This window comes from Trachurus japonicus, chromosome 11, assembly GCF_045865225.1.
Source record: "Trachurus japonicus isolate A0001 chromosome 11, Traja_1.0".
Classification (NCBI taxonomy): domain Eukaryota; kingdom Metazoa; phylum Chordata; class Actinopteri; order Carangiformes; family Carangidae; genus Trachurus; species Trachurus japonicus.
The window spans coordinates 25,539,358-25,560,135 of record NC_140917.1 but is presented as its reverse complement, the minus strand read 5'-3'; the positions used below and the strand labels follow the sequence as shown (position 1 = coordinate 25,560,135).

Sequence of the window (20,778 nt, the reverse complement as noted above, 5' to 3'; positions counted from 1 at the left end):
AGTCAGTCCAGTGGAAACGCTGATCTCGGGCTCCTCTTGAAACTTTGCAAAACTGAATACGTCCATTATACAGTTGGAAATAGTCTGAGAGTTCACTGTACTGTGCTGTACTGTACTAGTCAGCACTGACAACAAATTAACTGCAGTAGGACCAAATCTGTGTCAGCTCTTTAAATTGTGGGAGGAGAGAGGATGCTGAGAAGGAGCCAACTGTGTTATTACCTCTTATATTGTTCTGTTGTACAAAAACAGGAGTCCATACTGCTAATAGCATATTTCTTTCATGTGTTTTGTTTAATGTAAAACATACGGTAACACTGGAACAGAGTCCAATATGGCGATATGGCCAAAACAAAACAAAAAACATCTCAATATATTTTTTTTAAGTTTCTGATAATGATAATCTGACGGCATCCTTTGCCGTCTATGCACCTTCTGTTTGTTTTCTCTTGGAGATAATGATATAAAATTGTACATCAGCAAAACAACATTTACAATACATATTGCGCACCTCTAGGTTGAAAGGTTATCTCAGTTTTTTTATATTAGATTTTGGGTTTTTTTCCTCTTTAATGGATAGTATAGTGGAGAGAGAGAGACAGGAAATGGGAGGCAGAGAGGTGGGGGAATGACATGCAGCAAAGGGCCACTTTTGTCGGGATTCAATACGGGGCTGCCTGCAGTGAGGACTATTAGTCTCTGCATATGGGGCGCCCGCTCTACCAACTGAGTTTTTTTAATCCAATAAAACATACAATATATAAAAATCGAATGTAATATATAGAATTGACTGTTAATTTCACCCACTGAAAATATTTCCTACCCAGACTGACCTGCAAATGGAAATTCAAACACTTCCAAGACTCTTGTATATTAAATAGATAATTACTTTCTGAGGTTCTTTGATCACATCATTTATTACACCGAATCACTCAGCCTGAGAATAAATGCTCATCAGCACTTGATTGTGTGGCTTCATGTTCAGTCAGTGCCCTGGACTCCCAGAATACATCATGGTGAATTAAAAGCATGTGTCAAAGAACAAGGCCAGACCGTCTGAAAGGGTTCCAGTCATTCCTGCGCTCGACTCCTGAGTGACGTCCTTTCATAAAGGGAATCTTTTCAACCAGAGTGTTACCCCCTTCATCATCACAGTAGGAAACATGCTGCTTGGAGTCAGTCAGTCACATCAATTAGCTGATAACTGCGTGTTGTTTCCATGGTTGAAGTATGCAGCATGGACCCCACAGGGTAGGAATCATAAATCAAGGACTGATTTCAGTGCTGCATGTCAGACTTGAGCCCAGAGCACATTTGCTTCAATGTAAATACAATAATATTTATTTTATACAGCAATTTCCCCCAGTCAGCTCTACTGCTGCTTTGCAAGTCTAATAGTTCAAGGAGACATGAGTCTATACATGTTCTATACATCCCAATCTGAATTACATACAGGCATTTACATGCAGGATGTTATTAATTTAACAAATCTTGTGGTGACGGGCGGTTTTCTATTAATAAAATTTAAATTTGCAACTGTATTGGATGAAACAAATACATTATTAAATGAGGACATTAAAATATTTATTCACAGCATTTTTAAAATAGATTAACAATTTAAAAAAACATTGACATATGAATACATTTTAGTGGCAGTTGAGCTTAAAAATAAATGTTTTAAACTAAGGATTCAGAATTAGAGCAACCTGGTGGAAGGTATGCTTTGATTTCCCAGAACAAGCTCACCTTAACCACTGCATTCTTTTCTGTAATTTGCTCATTTTTAATCTATTTTTTTGTGACCACTTGAGGAGACTGATATAAAATGACCTATCCGTCAATAGAGAAAACTTATGGACTGTAAAAGCTAAAACAATAAACTTCAAACATGCTTTGTAGAGTGTAACTGCAGAGTTGTGAGAAAATTCTGTCATTTCTATTCATGTCCATCACTTCAAATGATCCTTGTCATATTATATGAAGTCATTTACCATATATAATAATAATAAAAGTAATGTTTTGTGCAGCTTTTAATCCACCTCAAGATGTTTATAGACACACATGAATATGTAGTGGTTTATATGTGGTTTGTAAGTATTATATTACTCTTTCTGTCTATTAATATAGTGTAGATTGTAGGACAATCCTAGGAAAGTGCAATGTAAGGCGGCAGAGGGGTCTTTGTTTTTTAGAGGGTATTAAACCGAGCTGAAAAGTTTGGCCCACAGTCCAATTTGCTGTATTCATATTCTGCAGGCTGGCGTCCACTGGCCCGTGCCTGCTCTAACATGCCCTGCCGCCTCCGATTATTTAGCTTCCCTCCCCCGTCCATCCGGCCCCACGCTTCACACTGACCTGCCTCCCCGAATAAGCAAACTTCTTATTTCCAGACGAAGTGCACGTTATGCAAAGTGCACTTTCCAACTGGCTGAAAAAAATGTGTTATTTGCTTCCAAATATTATACCTTAATTCTCATTAGTTCAGGTTCGCCCGTTGCAATATGAACAACACTACACGAGTACACTCTACACACACTCTGTGACGTTGACAGGTTATCACTTGACAATTTTATTTCACGCTCAAACAGAGTCACTTGTGCTGGAGTGACTCAGCGTACGCAGAGGAATCTGGATTTTGCCTCGAAGGAAGATTCAGCACAGAGACGTGTTTGCCAACAGATGCAGCCAGAACAACTTCCTGAGCTGGAGTCTGGATTATCCACCGGGTACAACGTACTAGTGTGAGATGTTAGGAGGGTTCCAGACTGCATTGATGCTGGTGCTAAAAGGCCATGACCAGGGCTGATAGTTTCAAGAAGTGTATGCATTATGCAATATTAATTATTCAGAGGCAGCCAACACAAAGCACTTAAAAATGCACTTCATCAAATATCAAATATAGTTTTTTGTGTGGAATGTGGCTCCTTTGAGTTGTGGTGACGACTGACCCTGCGAACATGCAAAAAAGAAAAAAGAAAAGAGGTAATCAGGTCAAAGATGTGACAGAATATCTAACCTAGTATGTTAGCTCCCAATTAGTTGGTTTAACCCACACAACAATGCAGGTTGTAGCATCACTGTAGAAGTAAGTTGTCCTCATCTTTGAGCATGTCACTTTTCAACAAGGACCACAGTGAAAATCATTTTTATTTCATCACTTTGAGGGAAAAAAAAGTGGCGGAGCATCCGTCTGATGGCTCAGGCAGCGTTACATCTAAAAGTGAAAGACACTGTTTAAAATATCAATCTCCAGAATTTATGAACCAATATTGGATTATTCAAATGAAGATTGATAGAGAACTGATGTTCTTCAGTCCAGCTGCATTTTATTCAATTTACCTCGCTGTTGGAGAGCAGCCAAACAAGAGGAAGAAATGAAAGAGGTGAAGAGTCTGTGAGACTAGCAAGAGATACATGGAGCTGTATGATAAATTAACCTTTTATTGATCAACATATTAGACGACTTTTTGCACTTTAAAGTTTAAAACCATTGCATTGTTTTATAATCTTCTATCACTTGGGTTCGGAAGTGTATTGCATTCACTTGAAAAAAAAAAAGAGATCTGTTTTTCTGATAATTTTTTTCTTTTTTTTTTTCGGTGTGGAGCATATATACGTATCATTGATCTAACAGATTTAATAGATCCATAATGAAGAGGAGGCTGCCTTGTCTGCAGCGGTTAAACATTACTTGCAGGTGGGAGCTTCCTGCAGGATTTTGAAATCTTATTAAAGGACAATTCCAGGTGAATTCAACTCGGGGGTGTATGTTCCTATCATTTTAGGTCTAAAAGAATGAATCTGAAGATTTTCAGTTTAATGTCTCCTGTTTTGCGGTAGTTGCGTCTGTCCCCGCATCGCCACGGCAGCAATGAATGAGAGTGGATGTAAGTTCCGCTGTTTAGGCTTTTTTTTTTCCACAGACAGCGTCAGATGGCGACTCAAACATGCACCGAGAAGTTTATTTACTTCAAGCAAGCCGACATGTTTGTAAAAGTCGATCTAATTCAAAGTCTCCCGGAGTCTAGCGCGAGACCCAGTTGCCGTGCTGGTGTATTCAGATGCAGTCGGAGCTACCGTTTGTGTCATAAACACAGGAATATCAACTCTTGACTTCCTTGAAGTAAAAAAAACTTCTCGGCGCATGTTTGAGTCGCCACCTGACGCTGTCTGTGGAAAATAATGTACACATGAAGCAAGTAAAGAGTTGATATTCCTGTGTTTATGACACAAACGGTAGCTCCGACTGCATCTGAATACACCAGCACGGCAACTGGGTCTCGCGCGAGACTCCGGGAGACTTTGAATTAGATCGACTTTTACAAACATGTCGGCTTGCTTGAAGTAAATGAACTTCTCTGTGCATGTTTGAGTCGCCATCTGACGCTGTCTGTGGAAAAAAATTGCGGCTTTGAGGGCTGTAAACAGCCTAAACAGCGGAACTTGCATCCACTCCCATTCATTGCTGCCGTGGCGATGCGGGGAAAGACACAACTACCGCAAAACAGGAGCAGTTAAACTGAAAATCTTCAGATTCCTTCTTTTAGACCTAAAATGATAGGAAAATACACCCCCGAGTTGAATTCGCCTGGAATTGTCTTTTAAATCAGAAAAAAATTACTCAGAAAAACAGGAAAATAAATTAACTAGAAAAAGCATTTCCAAGAATGGAAATGGTGTGACTGCTGACAGCAACTGAACGCTGTTGCAGAATTAGCAAATAGTGCAAGCAGTGATCACCATACAAATGTTTGACCAAGGTCGGAATCGAACCCACATCCTCATGGTCATTAGACTTCCACTCTGCCTCTAGGCCACAGTGCACACACAGTTGCAGAGACTGTTGTCTGTTAATGATCTGCACACTGTCAACATCAAGAAAGCTTGAGAGTCAAGCTTGAATGACTTAGAATGAAAATGTCTGTGAATTTCAGGCTGAGCACTAACCATATGGCCACAGAGAACCTGAGTTACAATGAGCTTTATACTATGAGGAATCAAAGACTGTCCAATGACAGCTGAATAATTGGAATCAAAAGTCAAGCAATGAAGTGAAAAGACTGAGGCAGGAATCGAACCCATGACCATATGATCACTAAACCTTTACTCTGCCACTCGGCTACAGAGAGCACACTGCTTTCAAGACTGTTGTCATTCATTGTAATGTGATGATGTGCTGCAAACTGGTACAAGTAATCAAGGAGATAACAAACACCTGTAACCAATTGAAGGCGGGGGAGGAGAGCAGAATTCAACATAACATAACAAGAATTCTTCCCTTGGATTCGAACCAGTGACCTTAGGGTTGGCAACCAGTTACCCTACCCCCTACACTACAGTGGAGTTGTGAAGAAGAGAGGTTGAGACTTTGATGAATGTGAGATTTTTTGTGAAAAAGTTAAATATTTGAAAAAGTATAAATAGTTAAAAAGAGAAAAGTAATGCCGATAAAGTTCAAAAAAAGCTGCACGTTTTGATATATGAATTGTTGAAATAGCACAAAGTATGAAGGACTAGAAGAAGACCGTAAAAAGGCGGAAGAAAATGGCCAAACAGAAGAACAATAGTGTGACTGCTTCAGCAGTCACACTAATTACTTGGAAAAACAGAAAACAGCGTTTGTTTGTTTTTTACCCCAAGTGAGCGCTTACGCTGTGTAAAATAATCTTTGATAACCGCTGGCTTCAAACTACTTTCTGTTAGGCTTCATTTGTCAGGATGGAGGCATCCTATGTACATTCACTGGATTGACACCAGAATCGTCAGATAATCTCAGAGTAACCTCATCTATTAATAGATGCTACCCCCACTACCACGGGTGAAATGACACTGATGCACTCTCACGTCTCGTTCCAGCAGGAGGCCCCTCGAGTCGGTCGGCCGAGAGCACAGAATCAGCAGGGACGCCCGGTGCGGAAGAGCAAAATAATGGCCTCAGGAAAAGGGCGAAGGACCACAACACTTCTGGAAAGGATGAGCCCACAACATCTCAGGGAGTACCAGCAAATGAACGGACTCATCCCACAGGGGTGGTGGAGGATGAATCGGGACAGAGTAAAGAGTCTGAGGTGGTTACTGGGGCGGGGTCGAAAGAAACTCAGGAGAGCGACAGAACAAATGTAAAGGACGATGATAGCAACAGGACGCAAGACGCCCAGGAGGGTGCCAACTCGTCGGCACCCAGCCATGAGTCGAATAACTTGGACTTTGACCTTTCTAGTGACAGTGACAATGACTCTATTACAGAAAAGCCTCCCTCGTCAGAGAGCGACAGTGAAGGCAACTCTAGCCAAGCAAAGACACTGGGACAGGAAGCTGTTGTGCCTGACCCCGGTGACAGTAAAGGTCGGGTGGACGCGGAGAACAACTCGGACGCGGCGGAACCTTCAGGAGTTCTTCTCCCGGACCCCGAGCTGGGAAACGGCTGCTCAGACCGGAGAGAGCCCGAGACGGAGTCCCAGAACAGCGAACAGTCCGGCGTCACCATGGGGGAGGAGCTGCTGGACCAGAGCATGGAGGACGAGGAGGAGGAGGAGGAAGAGGAGGTCGACAACGACCAGGACGATCACCTGATCTACCTGGAGGAAGTGCTGGAGAGGATCCACGCCGAGTACTACGCCCGCTACGAGGCCTTCTTGGGGAAGAAGGCCTCCGAGACGCCGGACATCCGCAAGATCGTCCCAGAGCTGAAGGGCAAGACGCTGGAGGACACCATGATAGTGTTCAGCGGTCTGTACCCAACCAACTACCCCATGGAGAGGACCCGGGAGTTCTACCACGCCAAGGCACTGGGGGCCAAGATCGGCAGGAATCTGGTCCTCAGCTCCCTAGACCCCAGCCGGACGACACATCTCATTGCAGCACGAGCCGGTATGTACAAATCCATACAGTAACAGCATGTTGGTATTAGGGATGTCACGACTATAGATTTTCTTGGTATGATTATTGTCAGAAATAATCATGGTATTACGATTATCTCGATTATTATACGTTAATTTCACAACACTATGAAAGTGTAAAATCAAATATGTCAAAATATAATTACTAATATTTTAAGAATCAATTCAAATTGGACAAATTGTTAATCCTCCAGGGAAAATGTTTGAATTATTCCAGTGATTATTTATCATCTATACCACTTTTTTTTTCAAATGGCATACTAACATTAAATTCCTACCAATTCAGTGTTATGTTTGTACCGATACGGTTTTGGCATAATCTTTTTTGGGAAGTGACAGTATTGAGGAATGTATACGATTAATTAAATAAAGTTACTTGTTGTGCTCCTCTACCTTAAAGGGATAGTTCACCCAAAATTAAAATTGCACTCATTTTCTACTCACCCTCATGTCGACTAAGGGCTGGAAGAAGTTTCAGAGTTTCAGAGAGTGCAATTTGAATTTTGGGTGAACTATCCCTTTAATACTTCCATTAGGTTCCAATTTCTGAACATAGTCGAGGTATTTTTTGGAAGCAGTGAGCTGGAGTCATTTGTAGTTGATGGGGATATAATTTAAGGGTCATGTAAGTCTTGTTTAAATGTTTAAATTGACTTTGTTGACATATTGGCACATTTGTGTTGTGAGAACATTGTCAAAACTTTGGCTGAGCAGATATAATTGAGATTGAGGACACCGTTATCACAATTAGAGGATCTTAGAGGTAAGCCGCTCCAGTGTTAACGAGCTCTGCTTCACATTTGGGATGTGCATGATCAATTGATGCCATCTTTACTCAGCACAGCAATACTAGTCCCTTAGATCAATTATTAACATATTAACAATGTTAAGATGCTGCTGCGACTATCTGGCTGTGCAGCAGCACCAGCAGACAGCAGCTCCTATACCAGTCTAATTTTTCCTGCATGATACACTTCATAATGACTTATAAGATCTCCTACATTATGTTCTGCACTGTTGCTTCATTTTAAAGCTTCATATAGAGCGTGGATCCAGACTGACACACTATTATTCAGACAATATAAATTCATATTACATTTTAATCAGCAGGGAAATGAGTTACCTAATATATACCTTGTCAACCCATGATATGTGAGTCTATTTTCTTATACCAGTAACTTCATACAGCTGTGATGGTATATAGAGAGAGTGAATATTATTAAGCACTCAGATTGATATCAGAGAGATGTTGAGAAATTTTTCTGTAGAACATGGATGTGATTCCACTTTTAAAGGGATAGTTCAACATTTTGGCAAATTGACTGCTCCCGACGGGAACACGCATCAGCGGTTTTGCATGAATTTACCTAGAAAACAACTCTGTCTCGTAACATTCCGTTATTATCTCATAGCTTGGTGAATGTGCAGGTCACAACTTGTCCATGAGAGCATTTTGGAGTTGTTGGATTGTGTATTTGATGAGTTTGATGAGGATATAAAAATATAAAAATATTTGGACCATAACGAGGTTGTATGGGCTGCTTCTTTTTTCTCTTGAAGCTTCCCCCTTAGCCCAGCACCCCAAGCAAGGGATGTGCGTATACTCTTACAATTTATGAGTTTGATGAGGGAAACCAAGAAATCCCATTAGCCTCCATAGAGTAACTCTGAGCAGCTCACGGCTCTGCTCCGCCGTTCTAAAAATAGCTTGCACCGACAAATCAAGGTAACAAACCTACTTCTAAAACTATAGGGATTACTGGCAATGGGCCAGTTTGCCAAAATGTTGAACTATACCTTTAATCTTCACAAACATGGAAGCAATCTGAACCCAGCACAGGGATGGCGCCATCTACCACTGCCAATAACAACACCTGTATGAAGATGGATAGTTTTGGATCTTTGAGTTTTGATCGTACACAGATACAATGATAGTTTCAGTTGTGGTGTTACAGTTAGGGGTGGGTATTGCCAAGGACCTCACGATACGATACGCATCACGATACTTGAGTCACGATATGATACGATATTGCGATATCCAAATTTTGCGATATATTGCGATATTCTACGATATTCTACATAGTTCACTGAAAAATGTAAAAGGCATTATGCATCTTAAAATCCGAGTTGTATGTACATCAGACGATAGTGATAATTCATGGGACAAACTGAGTCAAAACAATGTAATTCAAATTATCCATGCCATTTTATACAAGTGCAAGTTACAACAACATATTTCAATTGGATTTACGTCTGAAACATGATTTATTATTTGAAAAAAAAAATTAAAAAAAAAATTTTTTTTTAAAAACAATTTTTTTTTTGAAAAAAAATATCGATATTTAAATATCGAATATCGATATCGTATCGCGGTATAAAGTATCGCGATATATTGCCATATCGATATTTTTGCCCACCCCTAGTTACAGTCGTGTGACAACCAGTTGTGAATGGGGACGTCTGTGCTCCTCGGCTTGTTTTGAAGTTCTGCTGACTAAACATTGGTAATAGTTGAAATAATAATGCTTAGAATTGATTTGATTACAGTTCATTGAGACGGCCTCTACTCTGTAATTAGGCCCACTTGATTGACAGAAACACAGTTCAGTGCATGTGAACGCTGGAGGCTGCGTGTGTGTCTCATGAAACCTATATGACATAAGTTAGATTAGTTTTAAAATAATGAACTCCCCTGACGGATGATTTATTAATTATGCAGTGCATCCTTAGCACACAACTGTTATCAACTGTTTCTGCCACATGTAGAAATGTTCATAACATAAACATCCTTGTTGAATTGATTAATTTTCTGGTTATTCACAAGACATGAACAGCTCAGCGTAGCCGTCTTGTCCATGACGGTGAAAATGACGGCTGTATTTGCTACCAATCCAGTTAAGCATCTGAAAACAAGCAGTGGAAGTGGCGTGGTTGCCTTGGAAGCCAGCGCCGCTGAGAGCAGCACTTGGCAATCACTCACTGCAAGCATCAGGAGGCGAAAATCAGCAAGGGAGGGAATCAGGGAAATATGAGCAGTCGGTGACTTTGATGGGAAAGAACTGCAGAAAAGGCTTGTTTTGTCACCAGAAAAAAACAAATGACACCAGTATCTGTTCATATAGAGAGCCTCTAACCCATCGCTCTGTTAAAGGGGAACGATGTTAGGTAGAATCACCGTTTATTCCTGTGAAAGCTGCTCACTTGTTTGTGGTTTTTGGCCACCAGAGCATGTGTACATCATCATCCTTCATGGAATCATATGAATGAGACAAAAATCACATTATAGCAGCTCTTCTTGACTTTCCAAATGTTATTGGAGCCAATGGATGCAGTTCTGATATGAAAAAGAATCATTTCATGGGTTTTGATGCTCCAAAAAAAAAAAAAAAAAAAAAAGAATCACTGATTTACAGCTGCTCCTCTTCCATTTGTTTTGTTTCCATGTTTGTTTGCCAGTGAACGTCTCGTGGCAGCATGGCCAGCATCAGAATGATGACTTACAATAATGGACTATTTGTCTGTCACAAGACCAACTGCTAGATTTTTATGAGTATCACAATAACAGTAACACATTTTGTTTTGGATACATGCTGTAATTTCTACTGCAGTTTCATGGCTACATTTGTAAAGCTGTGATTGAGATTGATGATTAAGTGTGCAATTTCTGTATATAGTCACAGCAATGCAGTGACAGACCATATGCCTCCTATTAATAGTGCAACCAAGCGCTGTAGTAATATACATTTTACATATTTCTTTCTGCAAGACTGACTTAAGAGATATCAATAAAATAAACAAATAAAACAATGGCTGATTAAAATGTTGCAGAACATAGTAACCGTTGTTTGAGGCGTGCATCAGCAGCGTCACAGTGAGAATTAGCATTTACCTCAAAGCACCACTGTGCACAGAGCTGCTATCAGATATTTTTACATGCGTATGTCAGTTTTGCTTTCAATGTTGAAAAAAGTTAGGAGATGAAACGTTCTCGTTGATCACGTTTTTGTCCAGCGCAGCACTGAGCGGCCGTTGTGCAGACTGTGCACCAGCTCAGCTGTAAATGTGCCCAAACAATGGAGGTCAATAGCTGAACAAACACTTGATTGTGAACCATGCACGGCTAAAATAACCCAGGGTTAATGGGCTTGTACGCTCTTAAGATTCAATTTGACATCTTTGTGTCAAACATCAATAAGTGTTATTGGAGCAGAAACGCACCTCTCGGTGGATTTCACCCAAACAAAATGCTGCTTTTTGTATTTATTCAAAAAAACTGATGAACTGGCAGGAAGGAGAAAAGACAGTGGCTGCAAAAGACAAATCATCCACGTAATCTTTCTAACAATATTGACCAGGCAATTATTTTCCCATTTCTCTTGGAGAAGCAAAAAAAAAATCTGAAAATTGATCTGAATTATTCAGCGGAGCCACAGAGCGTGTCTTTGGTTATAGCCTCTGACTGTAAGGTCAAAACCTTGTCCTCGCTTCACTCCCGTCCCCCAGGCACCGAGAAGGTTCGTCAGGCGCAGGGCTGCAAGCACCTCCATGTGGTCAACCCCGACTGGCTGTGGAGCTGTCTGGAGCGCTGGGAGAGGGTGGAGGAGCAGCTCTACCCGCTGAAGGAAGACTACTCCAAGACGCCCAGGTATAGAGCAGTCCAGATGTTTCAGGCCTCCCCTAAAATATTATGGTGTGTTCCATCTACACTGGAAGTCGAAACGCGGGGCGACATCGCCTCGGATTTGAGCGCTTTCTAGTTGAAGAGCTAACACAGAAGTTGGAAAAATGGACATTGAATATAACTAAATGAAAACACAACTATTTCATACTTGTATATTAGATTTCAATGCAAAATTATGGAGTGTTCACTCCCGTCACCCAGGCACCGAGAAGGTTCGTCAGTTTTCATGAATTCTTATGTCGGGGCTGGAGGGAGTTGTCGGACTTCAGGATGCGTTCCAGATTAAAATTCCTGCTCGGAGGCTGGAAATTCTAACTTCCGATTACAACTGGAACGTACCATTTAGATGTGAGCTGATAATTTAAAAATATTGATTAAGTTTTAATCTGAGATCTTGTGTCTTGTCTGTTGAAGGAGCAACAGTCCAGCAGCGTTCCCTGACAACCAGGGCTCCCTGCAGAAGCATATCTTCCACCAGGCCCCCATCCACCACAGACCTCCACCCGCAGCCCCCGAGGTCCGGACCTACGACCCGGTCACAGGGAAGCTGATCCGCCGGGGCCCTCAGGCGTCACGGCCGCTGCCCTTCCTTCAGGCGTCAGGCTCGTTGTTGCTCTCTGATCACAGAGAGCAGTCTAGTCTCAGGTACAGTAAGACAATAGATTCTCCTTTTCTTTTCAGGTTCAAAATCTCCTTCTTGAACAATTAAATTGTAAGCCTTTTAGTTGATATTGAAAAAAACATTTGCCACATCATCAAGCCCTTACAGACAGTGTGACTTATCTGTCTAATCCCATGTCACTCCACTCAGTCTCTAATGACCAGAGGGATGAGTCCTAATGACCAGAGCAGGGCTGTGTAAATCCACTGCTCAACAATCCCCCCAATTAAAAATAATAATAATACAGTTTAATCTCTTTGCTTCAACCTGCAGTTCCACATTATTTAGCAAAAAAATCACTGAGCCTTTTTAAACTTTTCCTCTAATGACACTATGGACAAATGAGAAAAATTAGAAAGACAGAATATCTTAAGAATCTCTTTTTAAGTTTTCTTTTCTTTTCAGTCTTTTACTTCCAACACAGTCATAATAAAAAATAGAATCTGAAAAACTTGAGACAGTATCTCTAATACAGAGCACAGGCTGCGTGTGTGGCTTTTCTTTATTTCAACTCTTGTTTTATCTAAGCCTGGTCTTTTTGTCTGATTCCCATTGTTGAGTATGTAGAACGGGTCAGAGCAGTTAGCACAAAGCCAACTCCTCCTGCTCTCTCTGCTTGGTGTATCCTCTCCTTTAGTAATACGCAGTTATAATACATGCGGTGAAAGTAATTTACATCAAGTCTGACCTCCACAGTCACAGAGCTCACTTCACTGTTGCTGTGCAGCAAAAATATCAGTTTCAGTGGATATAATCAGAATTAAATCTTGTGAACTCATAAAAGGCAAGGCGAGGCGAGGCAATGCACCTGTCTCTTTAAGGCGCATGCACCTTATCTGGATGAAAAGAAGTGGTGGCAGCGCTGCTCTTTTGTCCAGCAATACACACCTGAAGCTTCACTTTTCATACAAACTAACTAACATGACCGCCACAGTTGTTAGATTTAATTAATGAGACCAACATTAATCTCCTATAAAGAGTTTAACCAGCCAGCGGTAAACCTCTAAAAACTTGCGGATAAAGTCACTTGGCTCGTTATCGCCAGCGGGAAGACGACGGAGTCGGCCCCGGGCTATCGGTTCAGTAGACCGGCTACTGCCTCTGAGATGTGCTGGTAGCATGGATGTAGCCTACTAGCCCCTGGTCGCTGCCCCCTCTGCATTTCTCCTAAAAAAACGTCAGAGCAAATTTCCCAACAGGCCATATCGGGATAAACTGACCAGAGACTGGGGATTTAACAGTGACTTTCTCACATGAAAAAATATTAAACCTTTTATCAGCTAGCGGACTTTATACCTAGTTGTGATGCTGCATGGCCGTGTGTTTGTTTTGAACGTTGTTTCAAACATGTGCGTTTGCTTGAACATCTTTTAAATCGCTTTCTTAATATGTTTTATGTAGCCTATGGCATTGTTAAGCTTCATGTGTGTTATTGGACAGAAAGAGCAGCGCTGCCTCGGAGCATAGCCTACGTACAGAAAACACATTTACATCAATAAATAAATGTTTTACAATGAACCAATCAGTCTGTATTAAATTTTATTTAGTTTGAAGGCAAGGTTTGCAAGGTTCATCTGATGGACATCGAGGGACAGATTCACACGGCTTTTGCTCATGCTAAACCTGCATAGGCTGAGCAATCTGCCCCTCTGTTTGTCTTTCAATACCCTCTTCACATGTTTCAAAACCAAACACAGAGAGACAGATTGTGCAGGTTTAACAGGAGCAAAAGCTGTGCAAACCTGAGTAAATCTGGACCCTAGTCTCATGCTAAAATTGACTGTAAATTCACCTTTAAAGTTGTTTTATTTTTTTTATAAATTTCCCGCGGGAGCATGCCCCCGGACTCCCATAGGGTCGGTATCTTGTCACCTTTTTTACCCCTGATGAGTTTGCACCCCTGATATAAACATACACACATATACTGTACATACACATACCAAGACATTAACCAATAAATAAAAGAAACAAAAACAAACAAACAAACAAACAAGATACACAGATACATACATACATATAACTTCAACCAATAGTGAAAAGCAATAAGAGATATAAGAAAAATAACAACACAGAACACCTGCATACTTTATGGCTTCTTAACCCTAAACAACCCCGTCCCCACAGATCTTTCTAAATTTCACAACATGCTGAATATTTCAGATAAATACATGAAAATTCTAAATAAATCATAGTTAAATCATAGCTGGAGCTACGTCGAGTGCCTCCTTCCTCGTTTTGAGCACAAGCTGGCCTGCTCCATTCATCTCCAGAGATCACATTACTCTATTAAAGAGTAAATCCACTGATCCATAGAGAGTGAGTTTGGCCGAACTCTAATTATTCCCTTTAGGCTTAGACCGATCATCAATTCACCTTGTTATCAATTTGCCTAAAAAAATACGATAGGAATATTGTTTTATCTATCTAGATGCTCTGTCATCTCCTTTGACAGTTATCTCTCTCTGCACTGCTGAGATCTTGACCCTGGGGCCTCATGCAGAACTGTAGTAGTCATCTATAAAAGTGGGAGTTGTCCCATCGATGTCTCTCTGTCTTAACCCCGACTGCAGATTTGCTCTTAAAGCATCTTAAATGTATGGATTTGTCCTGGAGGCCTCGTTCCCATTCCGCCCCTCTCTGTAAACTAAAACAGCTGTCGGTGTAGCGCTACAATAATATTTGAATTACCCCCAGCGGTGACATGGGGCGCCTCCAGCTATCAACACAGGCACAATAAAAAAAAACAAGTGACTTTCGACTGTATGGATGTTACAGGGTGGGAAATCTGTCGGTCCCAGAGCGCGTCGTCTGTCGCTCCCAAACAAACCGCTGAACTCGCGTCTTAAATAAAAGCACAGTGAAATCCAGGCTACTTCACATTACAAGGGGACAAAATCTCTCTTCCACAGAGTCAGATACTTCCCTTTAAAACGTTTCACACACATCCAGACGTAAATATTTCATTGTGAAGTCAAGTTCTCTCTTTTTTTTTTTTAAATTTCCATTTACAATTTAACAAGAGTGATGTGACAGGTGTAAGAAAAGCGTCCCAGCTGGTCAAAGTCACCTCAATGATCTACCACTTTATTTATTGTTGATGCGTTGGTCACAAATCCTAATGAGGAGTGTGTCCTCTGTGTGTGTGTGTGTGTGTGTTTGTTTGTCATTGGGCTGTCACAGAGAGGCTGAGGCCTGACTGCTCCTCACTGGAGGAATACAAACTGTGACTTTATATCTCCGCACCGGGCAGTCACGGTGGCTTAAAATGTTTCAAACAGGATCCATCTGTGATGACACACTGTAATTAATAGTCACAAGCATGAAATCGACCCACTTTACACGTGGATTAGAGGCAGAGAGGAGGTTTGAGGGAGCTGCGTAAACTTGGAGTTAATCATCAAAGAAGATCTGTTCAATTAAGTGGAAGTACAGAAACTTCCTCTTCTCACTTTCAAAAGATTTTTTAACTAATGAAGCTTCGGTTACAAAGAGGAAGCCTTTGTAAAAACTCATCATCGGACTCCAGGTCGACTTTACACTCCTTCACACACTGCACTGCACTCCACATCAGCATATTGTCTGTGTAGTGAAAAATGTGCTGATTGTTGCAGTTCCTTTACTATTCCTGTGCAGAGTGCTCTGAAACAGGAATACATTTGAAAGCAGGGTAAATAAACAAGATAAAAGAAGAAATTATTGACTGAATAATGAGATTTTGTACGATTTCAGACAGTTTGACAGCAGATACTGGTGATATCGACAGTTTGGACAGATCCTGGTTTTCCAAAACCACAAACAGATAATACCAATGGTCAATGGTCGGGGCCGGGCAAGTTCCAAAGCTGTTGCACATATAGTTGATTTGTTATGAATTTTCAAAGTTTTGAAATTTGAAATTTAGAGACTATTGTCTTGTGTTTCCAATTGAGGACGTCTGGCATTTTGATATGTCATCATCATCACCTCTGCTGGGGCTTGAACTCACAACCTCTGACACCAAGAACCAGCTCCTAACTCACTGAGCTGGGAGCGAGACCTGGTGTGTGGCCTCAGAAATGGACTCCAGGCAGCTGTTGTCAAGGCAGATTTCAAAAATGGTCAAAATATCAGAAATTGTGTTATCTAAACAAAAATCTAATACATAAATTGCATCTTGACAGCGTGGAATTGGTGGTGATTTGTTTTTAATGATAAGTGTTTTGCTTCATAAGAGAAAATCTGATGTTTAAAAATGCTACTCTTACATTGACTGCAGAATTCCAATTATTTTCAAAAATTAAGTTTTTGAGATAAAATTCTGATAACCCCCCCAGGAGGAATATTGACATGTCCTTGGAGTTGAGTAAATCTGGCATGGGGCCGGACATTTGTGTAAAAAAAAAAAGTCACTGTTTATGCATGGGAAGCAGGATTTCCTCGAAAGAAAGAAAGAAAGAAAATTGAGGAAAACAATAGGGTCCGAGCTAGTGTTGCTTTCGTCAACGAAAATTATGACAAAATATCATCGTCAACGACCCTTTATCACGTGACGAAAACGAGACGAGAGGAAACGTAAACAGTGGCCATGTGTGTGGGAACCGAAAATAAATATGTTGAGCAGCATCTTCCATGTCTGGAATGGATGTATTCTATAAGGTAATATAAAATAAGATAACCATGTTTGAATTGTGAAATTGGTTTGACTAAAAGAAAAATTTGGTTTCGTCTATAGTTAGGCTACTATACAAGGTAATTATACTATATTAACTGGGTTAAATAGAATTACATTACTAGAACGAGATTGAAATAATTGACTAAAACTAGACTAAAATGTCATCAGTTTTCCTCGACTAAAACTAGACGAAAATAGTCATGGGTTATTCTGACTAAAATAAGACTAAAATGCTCAGAGTTTTAGTCGACTAAAACTTGACTAAACAAAAAAGAGCATGAACCTGACTAAAACTAATAAAAACTAAAATGACAGTTTGGCACAAAGACTAGACTAAAACTAAAATTAAAACAGGCCGCCAACAACAACACTAGTCCGAGCAGCTTAGCCTGCCTAAAGAATAGGAGTCACTGCATTGACCACAACAGAAGCCTGATGCATTCAACAACTCTGTGCTGAACCAACCATCTACTTGTCTGCCTTCAAAGCGTTTGAGCTGTTTTGTTGTCTTGTTATTTACCCACAGGGGAACTTCAAAGACGCAGCAGGATGACGCGGCCGGGTCCAGCCAGGACGACGAGCAGCCCGGACCATCTCGACGGAAACGACAGCCCAGCATGTCGGAGAGCATGCCCCTATACACGCTCTGCAAGGAGGATCTGGAGAGCATGGACAAAGAGGTAAGGAAGGAGGAAACACTCTGATGACTCAGCTTTTTATTCACCCCCCCCCCCCAACAGAAGAGAGCTCGGTCCCTGGAGGCTGATGTGGGTGACACTCTTAATGTATTTGCTTGGTGGACCTTACACATATTAACAGTGATCAGGCCATTCAGATATTATTAACTATGTTTCCAACAGCAGACAAGTGTATCCAGCTCCTCTATTGTCACCAAACTGTGCTGCTCCACACAATAAAACAGGCTTTGTTGATGTCACCATAAGCAGCTTAATGTTCAAGAGACTCACTGTGTTTAGGTTTGAGTCGTTTTGAAGCTCCAGCATGACAGAGTCTTTGTTGTTTCAACTTCTTTCACTCCCACTTTCCTGGTCTTAACTTTATCTGATAGAATAAAGCCTCTAAACAACAGTTCAGTAGGATAAAGACAGACTACAGACAGCTGTTTTAACTTTATCTCTTGATCAGAGAGGAAGTTTCCTTATCAGATGAAGTGTGTTATGTGCTCTGTTTGTCACTGCTGATGGAGCTGTAAAGAAGCTTATATTGACAAACTCAGCACTTGGATCTTTCTGCTGCACAGTATCACAAGCAAACCACTGGCAGTTAAACTGTGTGATTATAACAACTGTTTGTATCACATCTTTCATGTAAAGAAGCAGCCCATAACCTTTTACAGAACATGATTAAAATCAGTGTTAGGCCAAAATGAAATTAATAATAAACTATAACGAGTGGACAAGGTCTGACAACCCTAAATTATATAAATATTTAAAAAGCATCATTAAAAAGAAAACTCATTTGATTTCATCTTCTTTCATCTTTTTAAGATCAAAGAGAGGGTTAGTGGCAAGAAGACAGAAAACAGACTCACCTGATTTGTTGTTTGAAACTTTTGAATAATTAAAAAATTGAATAAAGATCTGAGAGTTTTTACTGGAACGTAAAATGAAAGGCAGTTGCAGAAAGTGTTGGGATATTTACAGCTTAATAAACAGGTAACAGGACGGCACAACTCAAGTACAGGTAGCAGCCGGATTGCAATCAGTGTGGTAATTCAGTTCCTGCTACAAGAGGGAGTTGTAGTAAGCTAAGTGTTTATCATCAGTTCAGCGTTGTAGAGTTAAAGGGATACTTCAACATTTTGGCAAATTGGCCCATTGCCATAATCCCTTAGCAGTAGGTTTGTTACCTTTAATTGCTGGTGCAAGCTGTTTAAAATTTGTTTTTTATTTTTGTTTTTTTCTGTAAGAGACTGGCAGGCCGCCACAGTCTCATTAATTAATGGGAAACACTGGTTGAACTATTCCTTTAAAAAATGTTCCAACATTAGTGATGCTCCCAACATTTCTGAATTATTATTCTAATTGACCTCATTAGAATAAAATGTAGATGGAAGTCTTAAATGAACAGCAGATCACTGGGGAAACAGACACGTGTAAGTGTGTGTCATTGGCATAACAGTGATATTTAAAGAGGAACTAAACCCCTAAACCACTTTTTACTGCTGAAAACAAACATATTTGGGTATGAAGTAGTGTTGTCGATTGATTCTGGTCCAATTCTTGACATTTTAGTCAAAATATTATAATATATAATAAGAGTGACTGCCTTCTATGGGTTGAAACACGGCTATTACAATCAAATTTTTCTATTCGCTGAGATGGAGGCTGATGACGGTTTGGAGGCAGCTTTCGTCACCGGCCCCCGCCGTCCTCTCCTAGTAGTGTCTGTGCTACTAGTGCTGTCAGAGTCGCTCATTAATAGCTTGTTAGTGCTATAGCATAAGTGTGTGATTTTGCGGGTGTGAATGCGGTGCAGGGGGGAGGGGGAGGGGGGATTGGAGAGTACTCCTGGAGCCCCGCCCATAATCAAGGCATTTTTTGAATTTCCAGCTTAGAGCACGTCATCCAAAACTGAGGGGTTTAGTTGCTCTTTAACATCACAAAGAGCATAAAGGAAAAAGAGGAGGGCCCAGAATCGTTCTGTGACGAACGCTATAATCAACACGAAGTGAATGGTCAAAACATGATTATTGATTTTCATCTGGTTTGGGGATTTTCAGGTTTGGTTTTTATTGCCTTGTCTTGTATTTTGTGATGTGCTGTTGCCTGTGTGCATGTTTCCATGCCAACTGCTTTTGTCAGTTGTAGGTAAAGCTTCGGGAAAAGTTTGCTTCGACAAAACAGGTCTCTCTGCATCGTCATGTGCAAATGAGACAAACAGAGTTATGTGAAATTTCATGTGAATACATTTTAGTATGGAGCTTTAGCTAATAGATTTTGGCAAATTTAAACGGCTGCACGATATCATGCATCTATAGCTTTCAAAACATCAGAGCAACACCTCAGTAATGTTGCATCCTCTTTACATTGGCAGCCCGTCGTCTGTTCTGATGTTCACACCCTCACATGTGCCGTCATGTCAGCCTACTTTCTGCGTTTTCTGTACTTGTTGCCATTCCTACAAGGCAGGTGAAGTGATTACTGAGAGCTGTGCGCCCCCCTGCTTTGATAATACTCTTTAATGGAGGCTGGATTCAGCTAACGCTTCAGCGGAGGGGGAAACACGCATAGCGGATCCTTGAGATCTGCCAAGAGCCTCTCAGCAGGTGATTATTCTAAAGAAAAAGCTTTGTGGCTCTTTCACATGAGATGTGAAATGTTTGAACTCAGGTGACATGTTGCCTTGTGGTAATTATTGTCCCTTTTTCCATATAATGGGAATATTTCATGGCAAAGCTGATGATTATCACTCAACAAATACATTTATGTGATTTCGATTTGCTCTTTATTGAAGCAATCTGAAAGCTGCACTCATCTAAATATTTCCATTCAAGTGTTTGATGTTGAAAGCTCGACTCTCAAAAAATTACCTTCCAACTCTCCAGCTATGCGGTGGTGTTACAGCCCACCTCTTTAGTTTTGTGGTCGACAGTGCTTAACAACCTCTTCTCCAGAATGTGTTGTTTCTTGATAGTAAAAAAGGAAAAAGAAAAAAAGAAAACCACAAAGCAGCCTCTGCGGATGTTCTCTGCGTTGGATGCATTCATACATAATTGGATGAGAAACATTAAACGTCCTCTTTATAATGAAACGTGACCAGATAGTGAACAGAAACAAATAGCGTTAGAGTTTTTAGGTAAAATAAGAGTCTCATACAGGAGCATGGTGAGTGAATGATCTATCTGTCCTATTTGTTAAGAAAT

The 20,778-nt window shown here is 40.7% G+C and overlaps 1 protein-coding gene and 1 pseudogene across 3 annotated transcripts in view; one reads left to right on the top strand and one right to left on the bottom strand.

The window, feature by feature from the left end:
* The window catches only part of ctdp1 (CTD (carboxy-terminal domain, RNA polymerase II, polypeptide A) phosphatase, subunit 1), a 95,153-nt gene that overhangs the window by 7,791 nt on the left and 66,584 nt on the right, over positions 1-20,778 (top strand). The window contains exons 8-11 of one of the 2 annotated variants that reach the window (XM_085792011.1): positions 5,860-6,870; positions 11,403-11,544; positions 11,995-12,225; positions 17,419-17,572. In XM_085792011.1, coding sequence (XP_085648137.1) covers positions 5,860-6,870; positions 11,403-11,544; positions 11,995-12,225; positions 17,419-17,572 — 1,538 coding nt within the window. Of the gene's footprint in view, positions 1-5,856; positions 6,871-11,402; positions 11,545-11,994; positions 12,226-17,418; positions 17,573-20,778 lie in introns of both variants that reach the window. The other variant, XM_085792010.1, reaches the window with a different exon arrangement.
* LOC146978930 (lactose-binding lectin l-2 pseudogene) overlaps positions 1-20,778 on the bottom strand; it is a 451,990-nt pseudogene that overhangs the window by 420,029 nt on the left and 11,183 nt on the right. The window lies entirely within an intron of this gene.